A 17,844-nucleotide genomic window follows, 5' to 3' on the forward strand; every position below is an offset into this window, starting at 1 on the left:
ATTGTGTAGGCCATAGCCTGAAGGTAGGCCGTTGAGGTTCCTGGATTTCTGGCCGGTAGACGGCGTTGAAGAAGTGCTAAGTAACAATATATTATAGTTAAAGATTTAGGCTCAGCAACGAGTAATTAACTTTAATGTAGACCTCTGCAAAATGCGGCCAACACAATAGCGGAAACTATTACAAACACCCTGTTGACGTCCCTTCGATTTCGAAAAACAAGTCAAGAAATACTCTGCACCAACCCCTAAATGTCGGCCTATGCGAAACATGCGATTCTCAGAGGATTCACAAGCCTCAGAAACCTACATACATACATTCATAACATTACATACACAATCGCAACAGACACACTTGCATATACACAATATTCCCAAACATTTTTAAAAAAGCGTTTCCTTACCTGAAACTCCTTCCTTCCCGGCCTCCTCTAAAGCACGGCACGCAGACAAGAAGCAGGGACTCTGGTTCCTTTCTGATCTGCACAACGAGCAAGGTAGAGCACCTCCTTCCTGCGCACGCTACAGTCGATCCTGGCCCAGCTCACACCAAGACCTAAAGTTAGAGTAAGATCTGGGCTGTGCCCACACCAAATTCCTGCCTGGGTCCTACCCTCCAACCCACACCTGTGGTGGCGGGCCCTCTGTACCACTTGGGTTGGGGGGGGGGGGGCGCATTACGTCAGTGTTCTCAATTCATGCTCAATTTAATATGCTGGAGATTAATGCCGTTATAGGAACTTGGAAGAACAAGCCTAGACACAAATTCCACGTGGAGCACCTGGAGTACATGCAAATGGCAGCGGTGCACAGTACAGATCCTAACATAATATTGAAGAGTTTACAATCGAAAGTAGCCAGACTCAAGGGTGTAGCATTGGACCAATTTAAAGATTCAATGTAGCCCTCGAAATTCTATTGTAGAACAGAGGATACAAGAGGCTACCATGCCATTTCCTGTATTAATGTGTCCGACCATCAGAAAAGACCCAAAAGGAATATGTCGCACACCACAGCAAATGAATGGAGCAGACATAGGACTCTTGTTTACAAAATTACCAAACCAGTGTATACATGGACTGACAGGGATTAAAGTCAATTATCAAAAAGAGCCGTCAATGCTGAACCACCTGAAAAATACTAAAACCTAGAGCGACTGCAAACCATTTAATTGTCAAGCTCACAACATGGTGCAAAGAATGCTTTTATGATGCCCACATTATTTTGTAAATGGTAAAAAGTACCCAACATTTTGAAGTGACAGTGCATAGCATACAACCATTCATTTGGTTGTGCAACTGTTTTTGGGAAATCTACACACAAAATAAAATTGTCCTCTGTACTAAACAAGGTGATGTACTATTAGCACATGGTTATGTTTAATGTCCCAAAAAAAGTGTGTGTATACTTACAATAAGTAATCTGGCAATTCAGATGTTGACGTTGGAACACTGGAGCTATTACACATTCCATTTAAACCTACAACAAAAACATCATGAAAATTTAAAACTAAACAGCATGTTTTAATCTCTTAAGAACTCTGATCATGCAGTACTTTTTAGAGAATATGTTATGTGTCGTTTCAGACACTTTTGTCCATAAATAGTACCTAAAGCATCTCTTCAGGTCATTACAGTGATTAGACGCATGAGGAATCGAGCATTTCAACAGAGACAAATTATTATTTTTAATAAAGCAGCATCTATTTCGCCTTCTTCCCACAAATGCACATTTTCTGAAATCCTTTAAAAAAGAGGAACAGGGTGGTACCCTTCGAGCAAATAAGGGAGGGAGAGGGGCACAACAAGGTCAGTAAAGAGTCGAGGATGTGCTGTGTATATTGTGTATTTTAGAAAAGCTGAAGCCCCGTTTCATCAATGTTAAGTACAATTTCAGGTGCAAAAGGGTAAAGTCTCAAGGCCACTCGAGTCATGGAAGAAAAGCATATAAACAAGACCTGTTATTGCTAACAGGTAACTGTAACCCTTATGTGCACTCCCTAGGGGATGGAACGTCCCAAAGAGATTCAAGAGCCTCAGTACGTTCTATCCCAACTATGGATATCACGTGACACTATTACAGTAACAAGTTCAATGCAATTCTTTATAGTAATGTCTATATGACTAGTATGCAATAAATTCTAAATGTTAAATTATACATTTTAGAGGCTTACACCTCAATGCTTGGCTAACAACTTCAAATATGTGACAATTGATGATCACAATGAATGATAAAACGTAATCCCTAAAAGAATACTCTCAGACATCACTGTGCTTCAATGTTATAATCATTATGAAAAAATATTGACACATTCTCCTACACATGTAAAACAAAGTTTTCAAATCCTATTGTGATTGTACATATAAACCTCTATACATATAAACCTCTAAAGAGCGAGGTGAAGAGATTCCTACAACATGGTGGTAGTGTAGATCAAGTACATAACAGTGCAACAGTTCAAAAAAGCAAATCAAGTAGATTGTGTTGCATCTTCACACAATACAGTCATGAATCAAAATAACCAATAAGTCAATTACAAACATCCAATAAGCTTCACTGAAGGTTAAAATTCCCAACGCGTTTTGGATTTTAATTATCCATCTTCAGAGCTTGGGAGTTCATAGTTCCGTGAATTTCAATAGTTGGACTCTATTAGACACCTAAAAGGTAATAAGTAAACTCACTTAGTCTAATTGAATATGCCGAGCATGTTCCATATATCGCTCCAATGATTGTAAGTGACACTACTAACCTCAGTTCCCTCAATGAAAAGGGGAAGGTGCTGCCACAATTCCCTGTATGTCAAGGATATATGTGTTAGAATATGTACGTGTAGGAAAATCACATCGGCAGCAATATACATGTATATCAAACAAGGAATAGAACCCAAGGTAAAATAGTCCCTCATCTGGCTAACAAGCTGTACTGGCCAGGGGTGGCGGATGAAGGTCGGCTGTTTCGTAGGCGTGTGTGCTCCCCATTGAATTCATGGAGAAAAAATAAATAGCGTTACCTGTGCTAAGGTAATGTCTGCAATATTGTGTTTATAAAGTGCATCTCCTGTAGCTAATTGTTTACTAGTAATGACACTCGCAACGTGTGTCAAGTAATCCGCCAGGCGTCAGCAGCGGGTGAGAAATGACAACAAAGAGTGCATCCCATAAAAATCAAACGTAAGACGTCTGAGAGTAAGACTATGGCGTGCCCGTAACGTCAAACCAATCATATATACCTTAATGTGGACCTAAGAATAGTTAGACGGCATTCTTGCAATCTTCACAATGCATAACTCGCGAGTGTTGTGACATTCGCTATGCACCGTACGTGAATAGCAGTGCGGAGTGCAACTCTAATACACCACATGTTTGCAATCTCTTACTGTAGGTCTATATCTATGTCGAGGCTCACATTGAGCTCATCAATCAATCCAAATGCAGGGCCCCACCCGTTGTCTGATTTAATCTGTTCTAAAATGACACACTATAATTGGGCTACTGTGTTCCTAGCTTCAATAAAGTGTGTGGCAACAGGAGATTTTAAGTTCTTCATGCAAATGTTAGACTTGTGTTCAGTCCACCTTATTTCGACTTTTCTCATGGTCATGCATATGTAGTAAAAACCACAGGGACACTAACGCATATATCACGTTAGATGAATGGCACATGCATGAACGTTTAAGATAAGGAACAAGTTACTTACCTGTAACTGTTGTTCTCCAGCATGGGTCTGGCATGGATTCACATGCTCATGAATATTCCCCGTCGTCAGGCTGGGAATCCTCGGTAAAGAAAAAACCAGTATCAGTTTCGTTTCTGATCTGTCTTTCGTAGTAATAACCAATCACTGGTCTCTGCGTCATACTGACCACAGCCAATGACTGCCCTCTACCTAAGCACCGCCTCTGGCAGCCATCTTCAGATTTGGAAGCACGTGAAGTGGCAGTATGACCAAGTGAAGAGCCGCAGAGGGGTAGGCGGGAGGGTTCGCATGTGAATCCATGCCAGACCCATGCTGGAGAACAACAGTTACAGGTAAGTAACTTGTTCCTTCTCCAGCATGGGGTCTGGCATGGATTCACATGCTCATGAATAAAGAATACATAGCAGTACACACATGCACAACCACGGGAGGTGGCAAAGGCTCAACATTAAGCATCACATCAACTCAACATTAAGCATCTTACCTCCTCACCAGGCTCACCTCAGGCGAACAGGTTGCGCAGCACTGCTTGGCCGACCCTGGACTCCTCCCTGGAATCCCGGTCGACGCAGTAGAATTTCGTGAAGGTGTGCGTCGACCTCCACGTAGCAGCCCTGCATATGTCCAGCAGGGGCACACCAGATAGGAACGCCGTGGTAGCTGCGATCGCTCTGGTGGAATGGGCTCTCGGACGGCCAGGCAGCGGTCGGTTTGCCAACCGGTGACAGCACATGATACAGCCGGAGAGCCATCTGGAGATGGAAGCCTTCGAGAGAGCCTTCCCCTGATTGACAGGTCCAAAGTTCACAAAGAGTTGTGACGTCTTCCGAAAACCCTTCGTGCGGTCCACGTAGAACTTCAGCGCTCTAGCTACATCCAGCGAGTGCAAAGTCCTCTCAGCCGGCGACGAAGGCGACGGGAAGAACACAGGTAACACCAAGGGTTCGTTGAGATGGAAGTCCGACGGTACCTTGGGCATGAAGGAGGGGTGCGTCCTGAGCACTACCCTCGTGTCGTGGAAAGTCAAGTACGGGGCCTTGCAGGAAAGGGCCTGGATCTCTCCCACTCGTCGTGCGGAGGTGATGGCCACAAGAAAAGCTGTTTTCCACGATAGAAACTTCAACGGGGCCGAGTGCAGAGGCTCGAACGGAGGTCCCATGAGCTTGGTCAGCACCACGTTGAGCTCCCACGCCGGGGCCGGAGCCTTCACCGGCGGGAACGATCTGAACAGTCCCTTCATGAACTCTTTCACCAGACGATGAGACCACAAGGACGTCCGGCCCGTGGTTCTGGTGTATCGGGAGATCGCAGCAAGATGAATCTTGATGGACGCATGTGCCAGACCAGCTTTGGCCAGCGTCAGCAGGTACGGCAGTCCTTGGGGAGCCGTAATCCGTAGAGGGTTAATCTTCTGTGCGTGGCACCAGACAGAGAACCTCTTCCATTTGTGTCCGTAGCATTTAAGAGTCGAGGACGCCCTGGCCTTTGCAAGAACCTCTCTGCAATCGGCCGGTATGTCGTATCCTCCAAACTCTAGTGCTGCAGGAGCCAGGCCTGCAAGTTCAGCGACTTCGGGTCGTGGTGGAGGATGGCGCCTCCTTCCCTGGAGAGTAGATCCGCGTCCGCCGGCAGCTTGATCGGCGGGGACGCTGACAAGTCCAGAAGGTCCGGGAACCATATCTGCCTCGGCCACGCAGGTGCGACGAGGATCATCCTGCACCGCGACCTCTTGAGCTGGTTGACGAGCCGGATTAGCAGAGGCAAGGGAGGGAACGCGTAGAGGAACAGGCCCTCCCAGGGGAACGAGAAAGCATCGCCCATGCTCCTCGTCTGGGGAAACCTGCTGGCGAACCTCCGGCACTTGGTGTTCGTCGCCGTCGCGAACAGGTCGATCTGGGGTGTGCCCCACCGTCGGAAGAGGCGATCCACCAGATCCTGCCGTAGTTCCCACTCGTGGCACGAGCGCAGCTCCCTGCTGAGTGAGTCGGCGATGGTGTTTTTTATCCCTGCCAGATGAAACGGCACCAGAAAAATCCCTTGGGCGACGGCCCAATGCCACAGGTCCTGCGCCTCCTTGGACAGCGCTGGGGACCTGGTTCCGCCCTGTTTCCTGATGTAAAACATGGTGGTGGTGTTGTCGGTGAAGATCCTCACCACCTTGCCCTTGAGGGACGGAAGGAAGGACCTGAGGGCCCAAAACACTGCACGGAGCTCCAGGACGTTGATATGTAGGGACTTCTCCGTCGGGAGCCAGAGTCCCCTTGCGTGCAGATTTTCGGTGTGCGCTCCCCACCCTTCCAGGGAGGCATCCGTGGTCACAGTCTCCTGGTGGGCTGGGGTCTGGAAGTCCATGCCCGCCGTCAGATGCGCGCGGGTGCCCCACCACCGTATCGCTCGTCGGAAACTCTCGTCGAGCTTGATCCTTTCCTCGAAGCTGCCCGTCGTCTGGATCCAGCGCGCATCCAGGAATTCTTGCAACGGGCGCATCCGGAGCCTGCACATGGGAATGAGGTAGATGCAGGAAGACATCATCCCGAGGAGGGACTTGATGGACCTCACTTTGGCCGCGTCGGCCACCAACATCCGTTGCACCTTGCCCAAGATGGTCCTGGTCCTCTCCTCCGACGGGGAGGCCAGAAGGGACACTGTGTCGAGCCTCGCTCCCAGAAACAGTGCGACTTGCGCGGGCACCAGGTGGGATTTGGCGTAGTTCACGGAGAATCCCAGGTCCGTGAGGAGTTGGACGGTCCTTGCCGTGTGGACCACGGCGAGCTCCCTCGTCTTGGCGCGGATGAGCCAGTCGTCCAGGTAGGGGTAGACGTGGATCCCCTCGCGGCGCAGCTGCGCCGCCACCGGTGCAAGGCACTTGGTGAATACCCTGGGTGCCGACCGTAGTCCGAAGGGAAGGGCTTTGAACTGGTAATGACGCCCTTGGACCACGAATCTGAGGAATTTGCGGTGCCCCTTTAGGATATGATATGATATGATATGGTATTTGTAACGCGCCTATACACAAGTGTTTCAAGGCGCGACGAGGCAGGGAGGGAGGGAAACAAGGGGAAGAACAGACAAACGATCCTACTAGGCCAGGTGTCATTCAGATCGCGCAAGTGCAGAGGTAAGGGGAAAAGGAGAAAGTGCAGGGGGAGGAGGTGGGGGGGAAGTGCAGTACAAGGTAAGTAGCGTAATAAAATAATAAATAAAAAGGGCCAGCTGGTGGCAAGTGCAAGGTAAGTGCAGAGCAAGTGCTGAGAAGTGCTGGGAAGGGGGGCTGTAGGGATACAGTGACAGTCCCACAGTGCAGGGGGAGCCAGGGAGGCAGTGCAAGTGGAGAGTGGCTGGGCCCTGGACCGAGGTCGCTGAGAGTGGCCCAGATGCAGGTTTAGTGCAGAACTCAGTGGGGAGTAAGCAGGTTTAGCAGGGGAGAGGGAGAGAGAAGGCAGAAGCGAAGAGGAAGGTTTTGAGGTACTTCCGGAACCGGAGATGGTTCTCCTCAAGTTTCAGGGAGGCAGGAAGGCTGTTCCAGAGGGAGGCCCCTGCTGCGGAGAGAGATCTACCCCCAGCTCGTTGCTTCGAGAAGCGGCTGACCATGAGGGAGTTGGAGACGGATGAGCGAAGGGCTCGTGAAGGAAGATATTTAGGAAGAGAGAGTTGAAGGTATTTAGGCCCCAGGCCCCAGAAGGCCTTGTGGACAATGCAGAGGGTTTTGAACTTAATCCTCGCAGCCACTGGGAGCCAGTGAAGAGATTTCAGTCCTGGAGAGATACGGTCCCTGGGCTTGAGGCCAAGGACAAGTCTCGCAGTTCTGTTCTGGATAAGTTGCAGAGGGCGGAGAGTGGAGGCAGGCAGATTAAGATAGAGGCTGTTACAGTAGTCCAGCCTTGAGAGAACCAGGGCTCGGGAGACAGTGAGCTTCTGGGGGAAGGAGAGGAAGGGAAGAATACCTCTGAGGAGGTGCAGCTGGTAGTGTGACTTCTTAGAGACGTCAGATATATGAGGAGAGAAGGAGAGTGTGGAGTCGAAGATGACCCCGAGGTTTTTAGCCTTGCAGGTAGGGGCGGGAAGGGGGCCAAGGGAGGCCGGCCAGAGAGCTGCAGGGAAGGAGGGAGTGGGTGTGCCGATGAGTAGAATCTCAGTCTTACTGGCGTTAAGGCAGAGGTCATTGGCAGCACACCATTCCTGGATAGCAGACAGACAGTCGGAGATGAGGGAAGGAGAGGAGGAGGCCGAGGGTAGCCTGAAAATGAGCTGGGTATCGTCCGCATAGCACTGGAAGTGGGGGCAGAGAGCGGCGATGCGGTGGGCAAGGAGTGCCAGATACTGGTTGAAAAGCCAGGGAGAGAGGTTGGATCCCTGGGGGACACCACAGGTGGAGAAAAAGATGTCAGAGAGGAAGGAGCCCATTTGGACCTGGGAGGGTCGACCGGAAAGGAAAGAGGTCAGCCAAGCCAGAGCCTGACCAGTGATACCCAGGTTATCACGGAGACGGTTGAGCAGGATGGCATGGTTGACAGTGTCAAAGGCAGAGGAGAGATCGAGCAGAATGAGAACACAGGGAGTGTTGGAATCGAGGTTAAGGAGCAGGTCCTCACGGATGTTCAGGAGAGCAGTTTCCGTGCTTCTGGCCGCTCTGAAGCCGGATTGATGGTCATGAAGATTACCAACAGATTCAGCATGGAGGTTAAGCTGGGAGATGGCCAGTTTCTCCAGGAGTTTGCCCAGGAAGGGAGTAATGGAGATTGGGCGATAGTTGGCCGGGCAGGAGGGGTCGGAAGAGGGTTTCTTGAGGAGGGGGTGCACAAGGGAGTGCTTGAGGGGGGATGGGAAGACTCCAGAGGCGAATGAGTGGTTGCAAAAGTCAGCCAGGGCAGGAGCCAGGGAGTCGATGTGGTCCTTGATGGTTTTGGAGGAACAGGGGTGAACCTGTTTAGACGAGGCTTTCATAGATCGGACTTGTCTGGAAACCTCATCAGCAGAAAAAGGTGGAAAAGCAGAGAAGGAGGGCGGAGGGGCGGCTGCAAGAGAGCAAGAGGAAGAGCCGGGAAGAGAGGGAGGGAGGAGAGCGGAGGAGAGCGAGGACAGGATGTCCTGAGTTTTTGAGATGAAGTGCGAGGCCAGTGCAGTGCAGAGGGCCTGGGAGGGGACAGGAGAGGTAGAGACTGCAGCAGGGTTGGCCAGCTCCTTGCAGATTTTAAAGAGTTCGGCCGAGTTATTAGATGCCTCAGAGATGCGGGCTTGGATAAGGGCTCTCTTCTTGGTGAGAACGGAGAGCCGGTATTGCCTTTGGAGCAGGCGGCAGGCCAGTTTGTCAGAGGATGAACATGAAGCACGCCATTTCCTCTCTGCCACCCTGCACTTGCGTTTTAGGGTGACGAGATCCGAGTCATACCAGGAGTTACATTTGGCTTTGGGCTTCAGGCGGATTCTCATGACGGGGGCAAGGATATCGAGAGTATCAGATATAGAGGAATAGAGCATGGAGAGGGCTGTGTCAGGGTGGGAGTCAGCCGGGGGGGGGGGAGGGGGCGAGAAGGTAGCAGCGAAAGCCTCAACTGACACGCGCTTCATGGGCCGGATGACCGAGAAGGTGGGTGGCAGTGAAGAGGGTGGCTTTGCCTGTGGGGTAGGGAGGGAGAGGTGGGAGGATAGGAGAAAGTGATCACTCCAGGAGAGAGGAGTGGAGAGAGGGAGGGAGAGGGGAAGGTCAGAAGAGATCAGAGCATCAAGAGTGTGCCCTGCAGAGTGAGTAGGCCCAGACGGGAGAATAGAGAGTGAGAGAGAGTTGCAGAGTTCGCGAAAGAGACCAGTGGGGGGACAGGAGGCATCGAGGTGGATGTTGAAGTCACCGAGAAAGAGGAGTTGGGTGGTTGAGGACAGGAGTGAGGAGGAGAGGTCAGCCCACTCAGAGAGGAAGGAGGAAATTTGACCAGGTGGCCGATAGATAGTAGCCACGGTAAGGGAATGGCTAGGAGAGAGAGAGAGTCGGCAGACAAGACATTCAAAAGAGGAGTAGGTCTGCGTAGGAGTGACAGTGGCAGGAATCCACTCAGGGAAGATAAGGGCAACACCACCCCCTGAACGGTTGGGCCTGGGCACGGAGAGGATCTTGTAGCCGTCAGGTAGGAGTGTGTCGAAGTTGGAGGCAGAGCTGGCAGTGAACCAAGTCTCAGTGAGACCGAGGACGTCGAGGTCCAGTTCCTCAAGAAGGCGACAGATATCAGAGGAGTGCTTGATGGCAGAGCGAGAATTTAGAGTGGCAATGTGGAGAAGGTTGCCACCCTTGAAAAACTTCCGGGGAGGGGTACAGATCAGAGGTACGCCCTGCGGAGGTGTTAGAGAAGGAGTTGAAGAGGGAGCAAGAGAAGGGGCAGGGAGGGAGGGGAGAGGCAAGGTAGCCGAGGACAGAGGAGGGGGGACAGCGGGAGCGGAGAGGAAGTTGATGAGGCATGGGAAGCGTCTATCAAAGAGGTGAAGGTTGGCTTGAGGGCCTTGGACCAAGACGGTCCCGTTAGCATAGACATTAATGATGGCTTTAGAGGAGTGGAAAGGGGCCAAGAGGACATCCCAACGGGTGCCACCATTAATGGGAGAGGTGGAGAAAGGAGAGAGCACAGCGACCATGTGAGGGGTCCATAGGTCAGGTGAAGGCACGAAAAAGAGAATGTCAGTGAGAGTTTCCTTGGAGCAGGCGCTCGTGTAGGTGTCAGCGATAGGGAGGCCTGGGTTGGAGACCAGGATGTCCTTTTTAAACTTTTTCCTACCGGATTTAGTGAGGAGAGCAGGATAGTCAATGGAGAAGCAGTTAGAGTAGATAGGCGAGATAGAGAGCACCATGGAGTAGGAGGGGAAGCGGACGCCACGAGTATGCAGACAGGAAGTGAGTGGAGGGCACTAGTTTACCACAATGCAGAGCAAACAGTAATGCGTAGTAGGTCAGGGCCACCTAAGTTTGAGAATCCTGCGAGGGGGGAAAAAGCACCCTAGTTTATCAAAATAATGGAATAGGGGGGGCGAGGCATCATGCGGATGAGGTGAGCAAGGTGAGGAGGGGTGGGCCGGAGAGCGGAGGAGCTGGCGCCTGGCGTCCCCTGCGGACACCTGCAGACACACAGGGAGCCGCACTGTAGGAGTCGCCCTTGGCCTGGGGCCCTTAGCCGCGGGGGCTGCCGGGCAGAGGGCTGCCCAGGAGGGGGGAGGTTATAGGCAGAGGGAGAGGAAGGGGGGGGGGGTGTGGGCGGGCAGGGAGGTGGGGAGGGAGGGGAAGACCAGGAAGTGGGAGGGGGGAGCAGGAGCAGGCCAAACACCGCGCTGGGAGCGCGTGCAAACAATTCACTTTCTTTTTGCTGCACAAAGAACACAAAACTCACGGAGGCCCAGGCAGGGCTTTCCAGGCCTGCTGATCCCCTCAGGCCACCGGCGACCGCTCTCCACGCTCAGCTGGAGAAAAGAAGCGAGCGTGGGGAACGGCCGTCGAGTAGGCCAGAGGGGAGGCAGGCACACAGCCAATCAGAGGGGGGGGTGGGCGGGCAGGGAGGCGGGGAGGGAGGGGAAGACCAGGAAGTGGGAGGGGGGAGCAGGAGCAGGCCAAACACCGCGCTGGGAGCGCGTGCAAACAATTCACTTTCTTTTTCCTGCACAAAGAACACAAAACTCACGGAGGCCCAGGCAGGGCTTTCCAGGCCTGCTGATCCCCTCAGGCCACCGGCGACCGCTCTCCACGCTCAGCTGGAGAAAAGAAGCGAGCGTGGGGAACGGCCGTCGAGTAGGCCAGAGGGGAGGCAGGCACACAGCCAATCAGAGGGGGGGGTGGGCGGGCAGGGAGGCGGGGAGGGAGGGGAAGACCAGGAAGTGGGAGGGGGGAGCAGGAGCAGGCCAAACACCGCGCTGGGAGCGCGTGCAAACAATTCACTTTCTTTTTCCTGCACAAAGAACACAAAACTCACGGAGGCCCAGGCAGGGCTTTCCAGGCCTGCTGATCCCCTCAGGCCACCGGCGACCGCTCTCCACGCTCAGCTGGAGAAAAGAAGCGAGCGTGGGGAACGGCCGTCGAGTAGGCCAGAGGGGAGGCAGGCACACAGCCAATCAGAGGGGGGGGGTGGGCGGGCAGGGAGGCGGGGAGGGAGGGGAAGACCAGGAAGTGGGAGGGGGGAGCAGGAGCAGGCCAAACACCGCGCTGGGAGCGCGTGCAAACAATTCACTTTCTTTTTCCTGCACAAAGAACACAAAACTCACGGAGGCCCAGGCAGGGCTTTCCAGGCCTGCTGATCCCCTCAGGCCACCGGCGACCGCTCTCCACGCTCAGCTGGAGAAAAGAAGCGAGCGTGGGGAACGGCCGTCGAGTAGGACAGAGGGGAGGCAGGCACACAGCCAATCAGAGGGGGGGGGTGGGCGGGCAGGGAGGCGGGGAGGGAGGGGAAGACCAGGAAGTGGGAGGGGGGAGCAGGAGCAGGCCAAACACCGCGCTGGGAGCGCGTGCAAACAATTCACTTTCTTTTTCCTGCACAAAGAACACAAAACTCACGGAGGCCCAGGCAGGGCTTTCCAGGCCTGCTGATCCCCTCAGGCCACCGGCGACCGCTCTCCACGCTCAGCTGGATGGGATGGGAATGTGGAAGTAGGCATCCTCCAAATCCAATGACGATAGGAAGTCTCCTTCCTCCAGCTGACCCAGGACGTGCTGGAGGGTGACCATCCGGAACTTCTGCGCCTTGATGAACTTGTTCAGACGTCGCAGGTCCAGGATGGGGCGCCATCCTCCCGTCTTCTTCTTCACGAGGAAGTATCTCGAGTAGACTCAGGAGCCCCGAAGCCTCTTTGGGACGAGTTCGATGGCGCCCTTTCTGAGCATCGCCTTTACCTCCAGGAGAAGTTGAGGGACGTGAAGTTCTTTCCTGGCCACGGGGGGGGACGCGCGGGCACCTTCTTTGAAACTCGAGCGCGTGGCCCCGGGCCAGGGCGTCCAGCACCCAACGGTCGGTGGAGATGGACTCCCACACGCTGACGAAGCCCGCCAGCCGGCCTCCCACCGGGGTGCTTCGGTGGGGGCCCGACCCCAAGGCCGGTTCAATCCTGCTTGGACGCGGCCTTGCCGCCTTGACCTCCTTGGCGACGACGGCGGGGTCCGCTAGACTTGCCTCGTCCTCTGTAGGCCTCTTGCGACGACGAGCGGGCCGCTTGACGGTAGGAAGTGAAACCGCCGCCGGAACCTTTGGAGGCGCCCTTGCCTCCGCCGCTCCGAAAGGGCGTCCGTCGTTGCAGGACTCCAAGGGCCCGGGCCGTCTCAGTATCCGCCTTGATGGCCTGAAGGGAATCGTCCACTGTCTTCCCAAACAGGTTGTTCCCGTCGAAGGGCATGTCCAGGACTCTGGTCTGGACGTCCTGCCGGAAGTCCGTAGCTTTGAGCCATCCACGACGTCGAAGGCAAACACCGTTGCCCAGCTGGCGGAATCCAGTGTCGGCGATGTCCGTCGCCACGGTGATGGCGTGGTCCGAGGCCACCTCACCTTCCTGCAGGATCTCAAGGGCCTCCGCCCTCTTGTCGTGCGGCAGAAAATCCAGCAGGGGAGCCATCTTGTACCAGAGCTCCCTGTCGTAGCGGGCCACGATAGCCAAGGCGTTGGCCGCTTTAATCGTCGTCGCTGCCGACGAGATGACTCTACGCCCCATAGTATCCAATTTCTTTCCCTCGCCGTCCGGCGGGGAAGTCGATGTGGAGGCCGCACCCCCCCCCGCTTTCTTCCTGGCTGCCGCGGAGACGACGGAGTCCGGGGTAGGCTGCGCCCGGAGGCATAGGGGGGCCGTGTCCGGGACCCGGTACTTTTTCTCGTACCGGTCTCTTCTAGCTGGCGTCATGGAAGGGTTCTTGAGGAGGGAAAGGCCCTCATCCCAAATGTCGTCCAACAGAGGCACTGCGAGGACCGTCTTCCTCTTGGCCTCGCGCCGCTGATAAAGGAAGCCTTCCTTTTTCTTCTCCTCAGGGCAGAGTTGGAAAAGCTCGGAAGCCCTGGAGATCATGGAGTGGAAAGATCCGATCTCGTCGGGCGGAGAGGCCCTGGTGGGAGGCGACGACGGAAAATCCTCGTCGTATGCCTCGTCGTCCGTACCCGTCGCTGCCGTGTCAGTCCCCGTATCATCCCCTCGGGTGGACGGGGAGGAGGGCTGGAAGGGGCGCGACGGTTGAAAAGGAGGTGGTGGATGGATCCTTCTTTTCTTGGTAGGGGGAACACCAGAAGGTCCCGGTTCTGGATCCCCCGACGGGAGAGGTTCCTCCGTCGGTAACGGTAGCCTCGTCCTTATCTCGGAGCATAAGGACTGTATGGCCAACAAAATGGCCGCCGAGTTGTCTTGCGGCGCTGGCAGAGGGGAATCCGACGGGCGAGCAGGGGCCCCGTCGGTATCCTCGACGATGTCGTCGTCGTCACCTGCGTCGGGGTCCATTCCGACGGGCTGGCCTTCTTCCACGCCTAGGCCGTGGCTTAAAACCTCGATCAGTTCCTCTTCTGAGGTTGAGGCCGACTCTACGACGACGCCCTGCCCCCCCTTCTTCCCCACGGAGGGTTTCACGGGGGTCCTATCGATGGGCACAAAGGAAGACTCCCTCCGAGGAGGCAGGGAGATTCTGGGCCCTGAGGTCGCCACCACTGGTGCAGCCACCACAGGCTGAGCCAGGGCCGCCGCGACCGTTTCGATAGAGGGCTTGGCCGGATGGATCAAGGCCTTCACCACCTTAGGTGCGCTCACCGCCTTATCCTTGAGGGAGGGGGCACTGCCACGCTCCTCCTCTGCCTTAGAGCTCGACCGGGGCCTCTCCAGGAGCTTCGCCGGGTGCTCGGCCTTCCTCTTACCCGACCCAGAGCGTTGGCTCGTGGTTGATGGTGCCGGGGAGGGTGCGCCCTGCCTGGCGCCCGCAGAGCCCGACCGTTCGGCGCTCCCGGTGCCAGCGGACTCGCGGTGCTTGGCCTTATGTTGGGCCCCCGTCGCCGGGGCGCCCTCAAAGGTCTTAGAAGACCGCTCGGATTTCTTCTTCTTCTCGCCAGACGGGCTCTTACCCTCCAGCCAGTTGGCGAGACGTTGATGGCGGTCCTTCATGGTCCGTTCCGACATGTTGCCGCAAAACGCACAGTCCTTCTCCACGTGCGTCTTGTCCTCATGAAGGCAGTAAAGGCAGAAAGAGTGTTCGTCCTCCTTGAAGACGTTCTGCAGCTGGCATCCAGGGCAGACCCTGAACAGCTTTCCGGGCGTCGAGCTTCCCTTCTCCTGGGCCATCTCCGAGACAGGGCCTGAGAAGCTTCTGGAGTCCTCCGAAGCGTAGCTCGACGAAATCTTCACCCTTGAGGGGCACAGATGAATCCGACACGGGTCCCCGTTGATCGGATGTAGGATCGGTGGAGCTTGAGGCTCTTTTGACCGAAAGAATCAAAGTTTTTTTGTGAAAAAAGCGCGAAAAAAAAGCACTAACGCTCGAGAGCAATAGCACGAGGATCCCAACACATGAACGTGCGGTAAAAATCTGAAGATGGCTGCCAGAGGCGGTGCTTAGGTAGAGGGCAGTCATTGGCTGTGGTCAGTATGACGCAGAGACCAGTGATTGGTTATTACTACGAAAGACAGATCAGAAACGAAACTGATACTGGTTTTTTCTTTACCGAGGATTCCCAGCCTGACGACGGGGAATATTCATGAGCATGTGAATCCATGCCAGACCCCATGCTGGAGAAGATTGCTTTACCCTGTATGAGGTTGCTACAATGTTGACAATTGTGACAGGGCTGTGTACCTTTATGGCTCGTATTGTGTGTTGGAACAGTGGGTATCTCAGCCCTTACCAGACTGTTACATAGCGCCTTGCTATTCCTATAGGCGAAGGTTGGTAACCGTTGGAATAATGGTTGTAGTTGCCGATCCATTTGGCGCATGGGCCAGTTTCTTTTTCTAATTTTCTTGACCCTGCCACTTAGGAAAGAGTGTGTCATCACGTACACCACTGGCTCACCCTCCTTGGGAAGTTTAGGAATCAAGATTGTATCTCTAGTGATGGCTTCCACTTTTCTGGCAATATTGGAAATGAGGGTGGGATTATCCCCTTGTCAAGAATTTCTCTTGAAAGGAAGTTGATGGTCCGTCTATATCGGAGGAATTGGCTCAAGGGCACACTATCAATAGTGTGCTGAAGGTGGAAGCTGGAGGACAGCAATAAGCTGTTCTATCCGTGCATTTTGTTAAGATTCTAGTAGCAAAGTTGTCTCCATCGCTGTAGATCTCAACATCCAGAAAATTAATGACCGTCACCTGTTTGGGCCGTAAACTTAATTCTTGGGTGCATCTCATTCATCATTATAAAAAATTCATGTAGTTCCTCTGTGGGGCCCGTCCATATGCCAAACACGTCAACTATGTAACGTACAGAGATGGCAAGATGTTGCATCCATCTCGGAGAAGTGAGAACATGCTCTAGGGAGAATTCTCAGAAATGTGCAAATTCCCTTCTACCTTAGAGACCCCCAGCTCTTTTTGCTGGACTTTTAATTTCTAACCTGGAGAAAGGGAGACCTTTTTTCCCCCACTCTCTCGTATTTTTCTGTGATTTGAACTCTGTTTCTTTTGACTTTGAAGTCTGACAAACTCCATAGGCATCATCTTTACGTTGTGACACACAGCAACTTCAGTGCAGTGGCACAGGGAAGACTTAGATTTCCCAAAGGTTTAAATACCTTCTCTTGGCGAAACTACTGTTTCCAAGAGCAGTGAAGTGAAATTGACTTTACTTGCATTTTGTAACTTTCTAGACCCAGCACACTATCTTACAATAGGGTGCTGGAGGGGTTACTTAGTATCCCCTTTGTCTAGTTTCTCATGCAATATTTTTATGTTACCCTTTCTACAATTAATGGTTGGTGGCAGTGATTTACTTGTTACTACCATTGTGTGTTTTTACCACGGGCTGCAATTGCAGCTGCAGTAAGACACCCATGGGTGCCCAGTTTGTCAAAATGGCTGTGGTTGTCTTTTTTCACCATTTCTTGTTGGAAAGGTCCTTCTTGAGATTTACTCAGCGCGCCAAACCAGGTTTGGTCCCTTTGCTAATTTTGTCTTTGGCGGGATTCACGAGTGAAGCCCACTTCTGGCTCCAGCATGTCTGGCAGGGGCAGGAAGTGAGGGAGGTGCCCGAAACTCCCTATGCTTAGTCTCCTGGGTTACAGGAATGCACCCAAGGGTTTTTGGCTGGAGGGCTTTCCTCAGAGGACGGCCACCCTGCAGTGTGATTGACAGCTAAGATGTGAATGAATGGGAGAAACCTGCATAAAAGGCGAGGCTTTTGGCTTGGAATGCAAAGTCGACCACTAGACTAAAGAATCCCAAGAAGAACTTGGAAGAGATGCCTGCTGCAACTCCTGGACCGTTGGTTTGCCCAGTGAAGCCCTGCTGCTGTGCTGAAGCTCCGAATTCGCCTTGACTAGAGAAGACCTGCAAAGGATGACTTCTCCCCTTGGGTTGGTGGGACCAATCGACCCCAAAACAAGCTCATCTGGAAATCCTCTCGGAGCTGGCTGTGTTTACATTGCTGCTGCAGGAACCGAAGTGCCAGGGAGAGGAACACCACAAATGAGTGTCTTTAAGTCGGACCTGAGCTCCAGGAAGATCCTCCGGACTCCCAGGAAGCAGGACAGACCAAGCCTGAACCACCTCAAGTGAGTGCTGGACCCCAGATGCGAGGAAAGTCTGAAGCGGTATCCGTGAACCAATATGTTGGTGTTTGCTGAAGACACAAGGAGTTGAAACCGCAAAATGCCACTGAATTGAAGTTTGCCCATTCGTGCCGCTGACCTTTCCATTGTAGTGTAGGAGTCCCCAGACTCCTCCCTCTTGTCCCCATGACTGAGGCCCAGGAACAACAGGATCTGCAGACCTACACAGGAACAGAAGCCAGCTGGAACCATCTCCAAGCTGCTTGTGGCCCTACAGTGATTCTATTTTTCTACAACGACTTCTAAAACATTGTGCAAGACTTTTACTTACATGCTTCAGTTCACCTAGTCCTTTGCTCAATTGACATTGGCTGGCCTGGCTCCCTGAAAGACTCTTCTTACCTCCGACTTTGTGTTTTACCTTTCCTCCAGGAAAGGGTTAATTTACTTTTCAGTGGAGGGT

At 53.2% G+C, this 17,844-nt stretch overlaps 1 protein-coding gene across 3 annotated transcripts in view; it reads right to left on the reverse strand.

Annotated features, from left to right (window-relative positions):
• The window catches only part of ELL (elongation factor for RNA polymerase II), an 869,801-nt gene that overhangs the window by 442,682 nt on the left and 409,275 nt on the right, over positions 1–17,844 (reverse strand). For all 3 annotated transcript variants that reach the window (XM_069649283.1, XM_069649285.1, XM_069649284.1), the window contains one exon: positions 1,410–1,476. In XM_069649283.1, coding sequence (XP_069505384.1) covers positions 1,410–1,476 — 67 coding nt within the window. The remainder of the gene's footprint in view (positions 1–1,409; positions 1,477–17,844) is intronic.

The sequence above is a fragment of the Ambystoma mexicanum genome, chromosome 1p (assembly GCF_040938575.1).
Source record: "Ambystoma mexicanum isolate Mex_15411 chromosome 1p, UKY_AmexF1_1, whole genome shotgun sequence".
In the NCBI taxonomy this organism is placed as follows: domain Eukaryota; kingdom Metazoa; phylum Chordata; class Amphibia; order Caudata; family Ambystomatidae; genus Ambystoma; species Ambystoma mexicanum.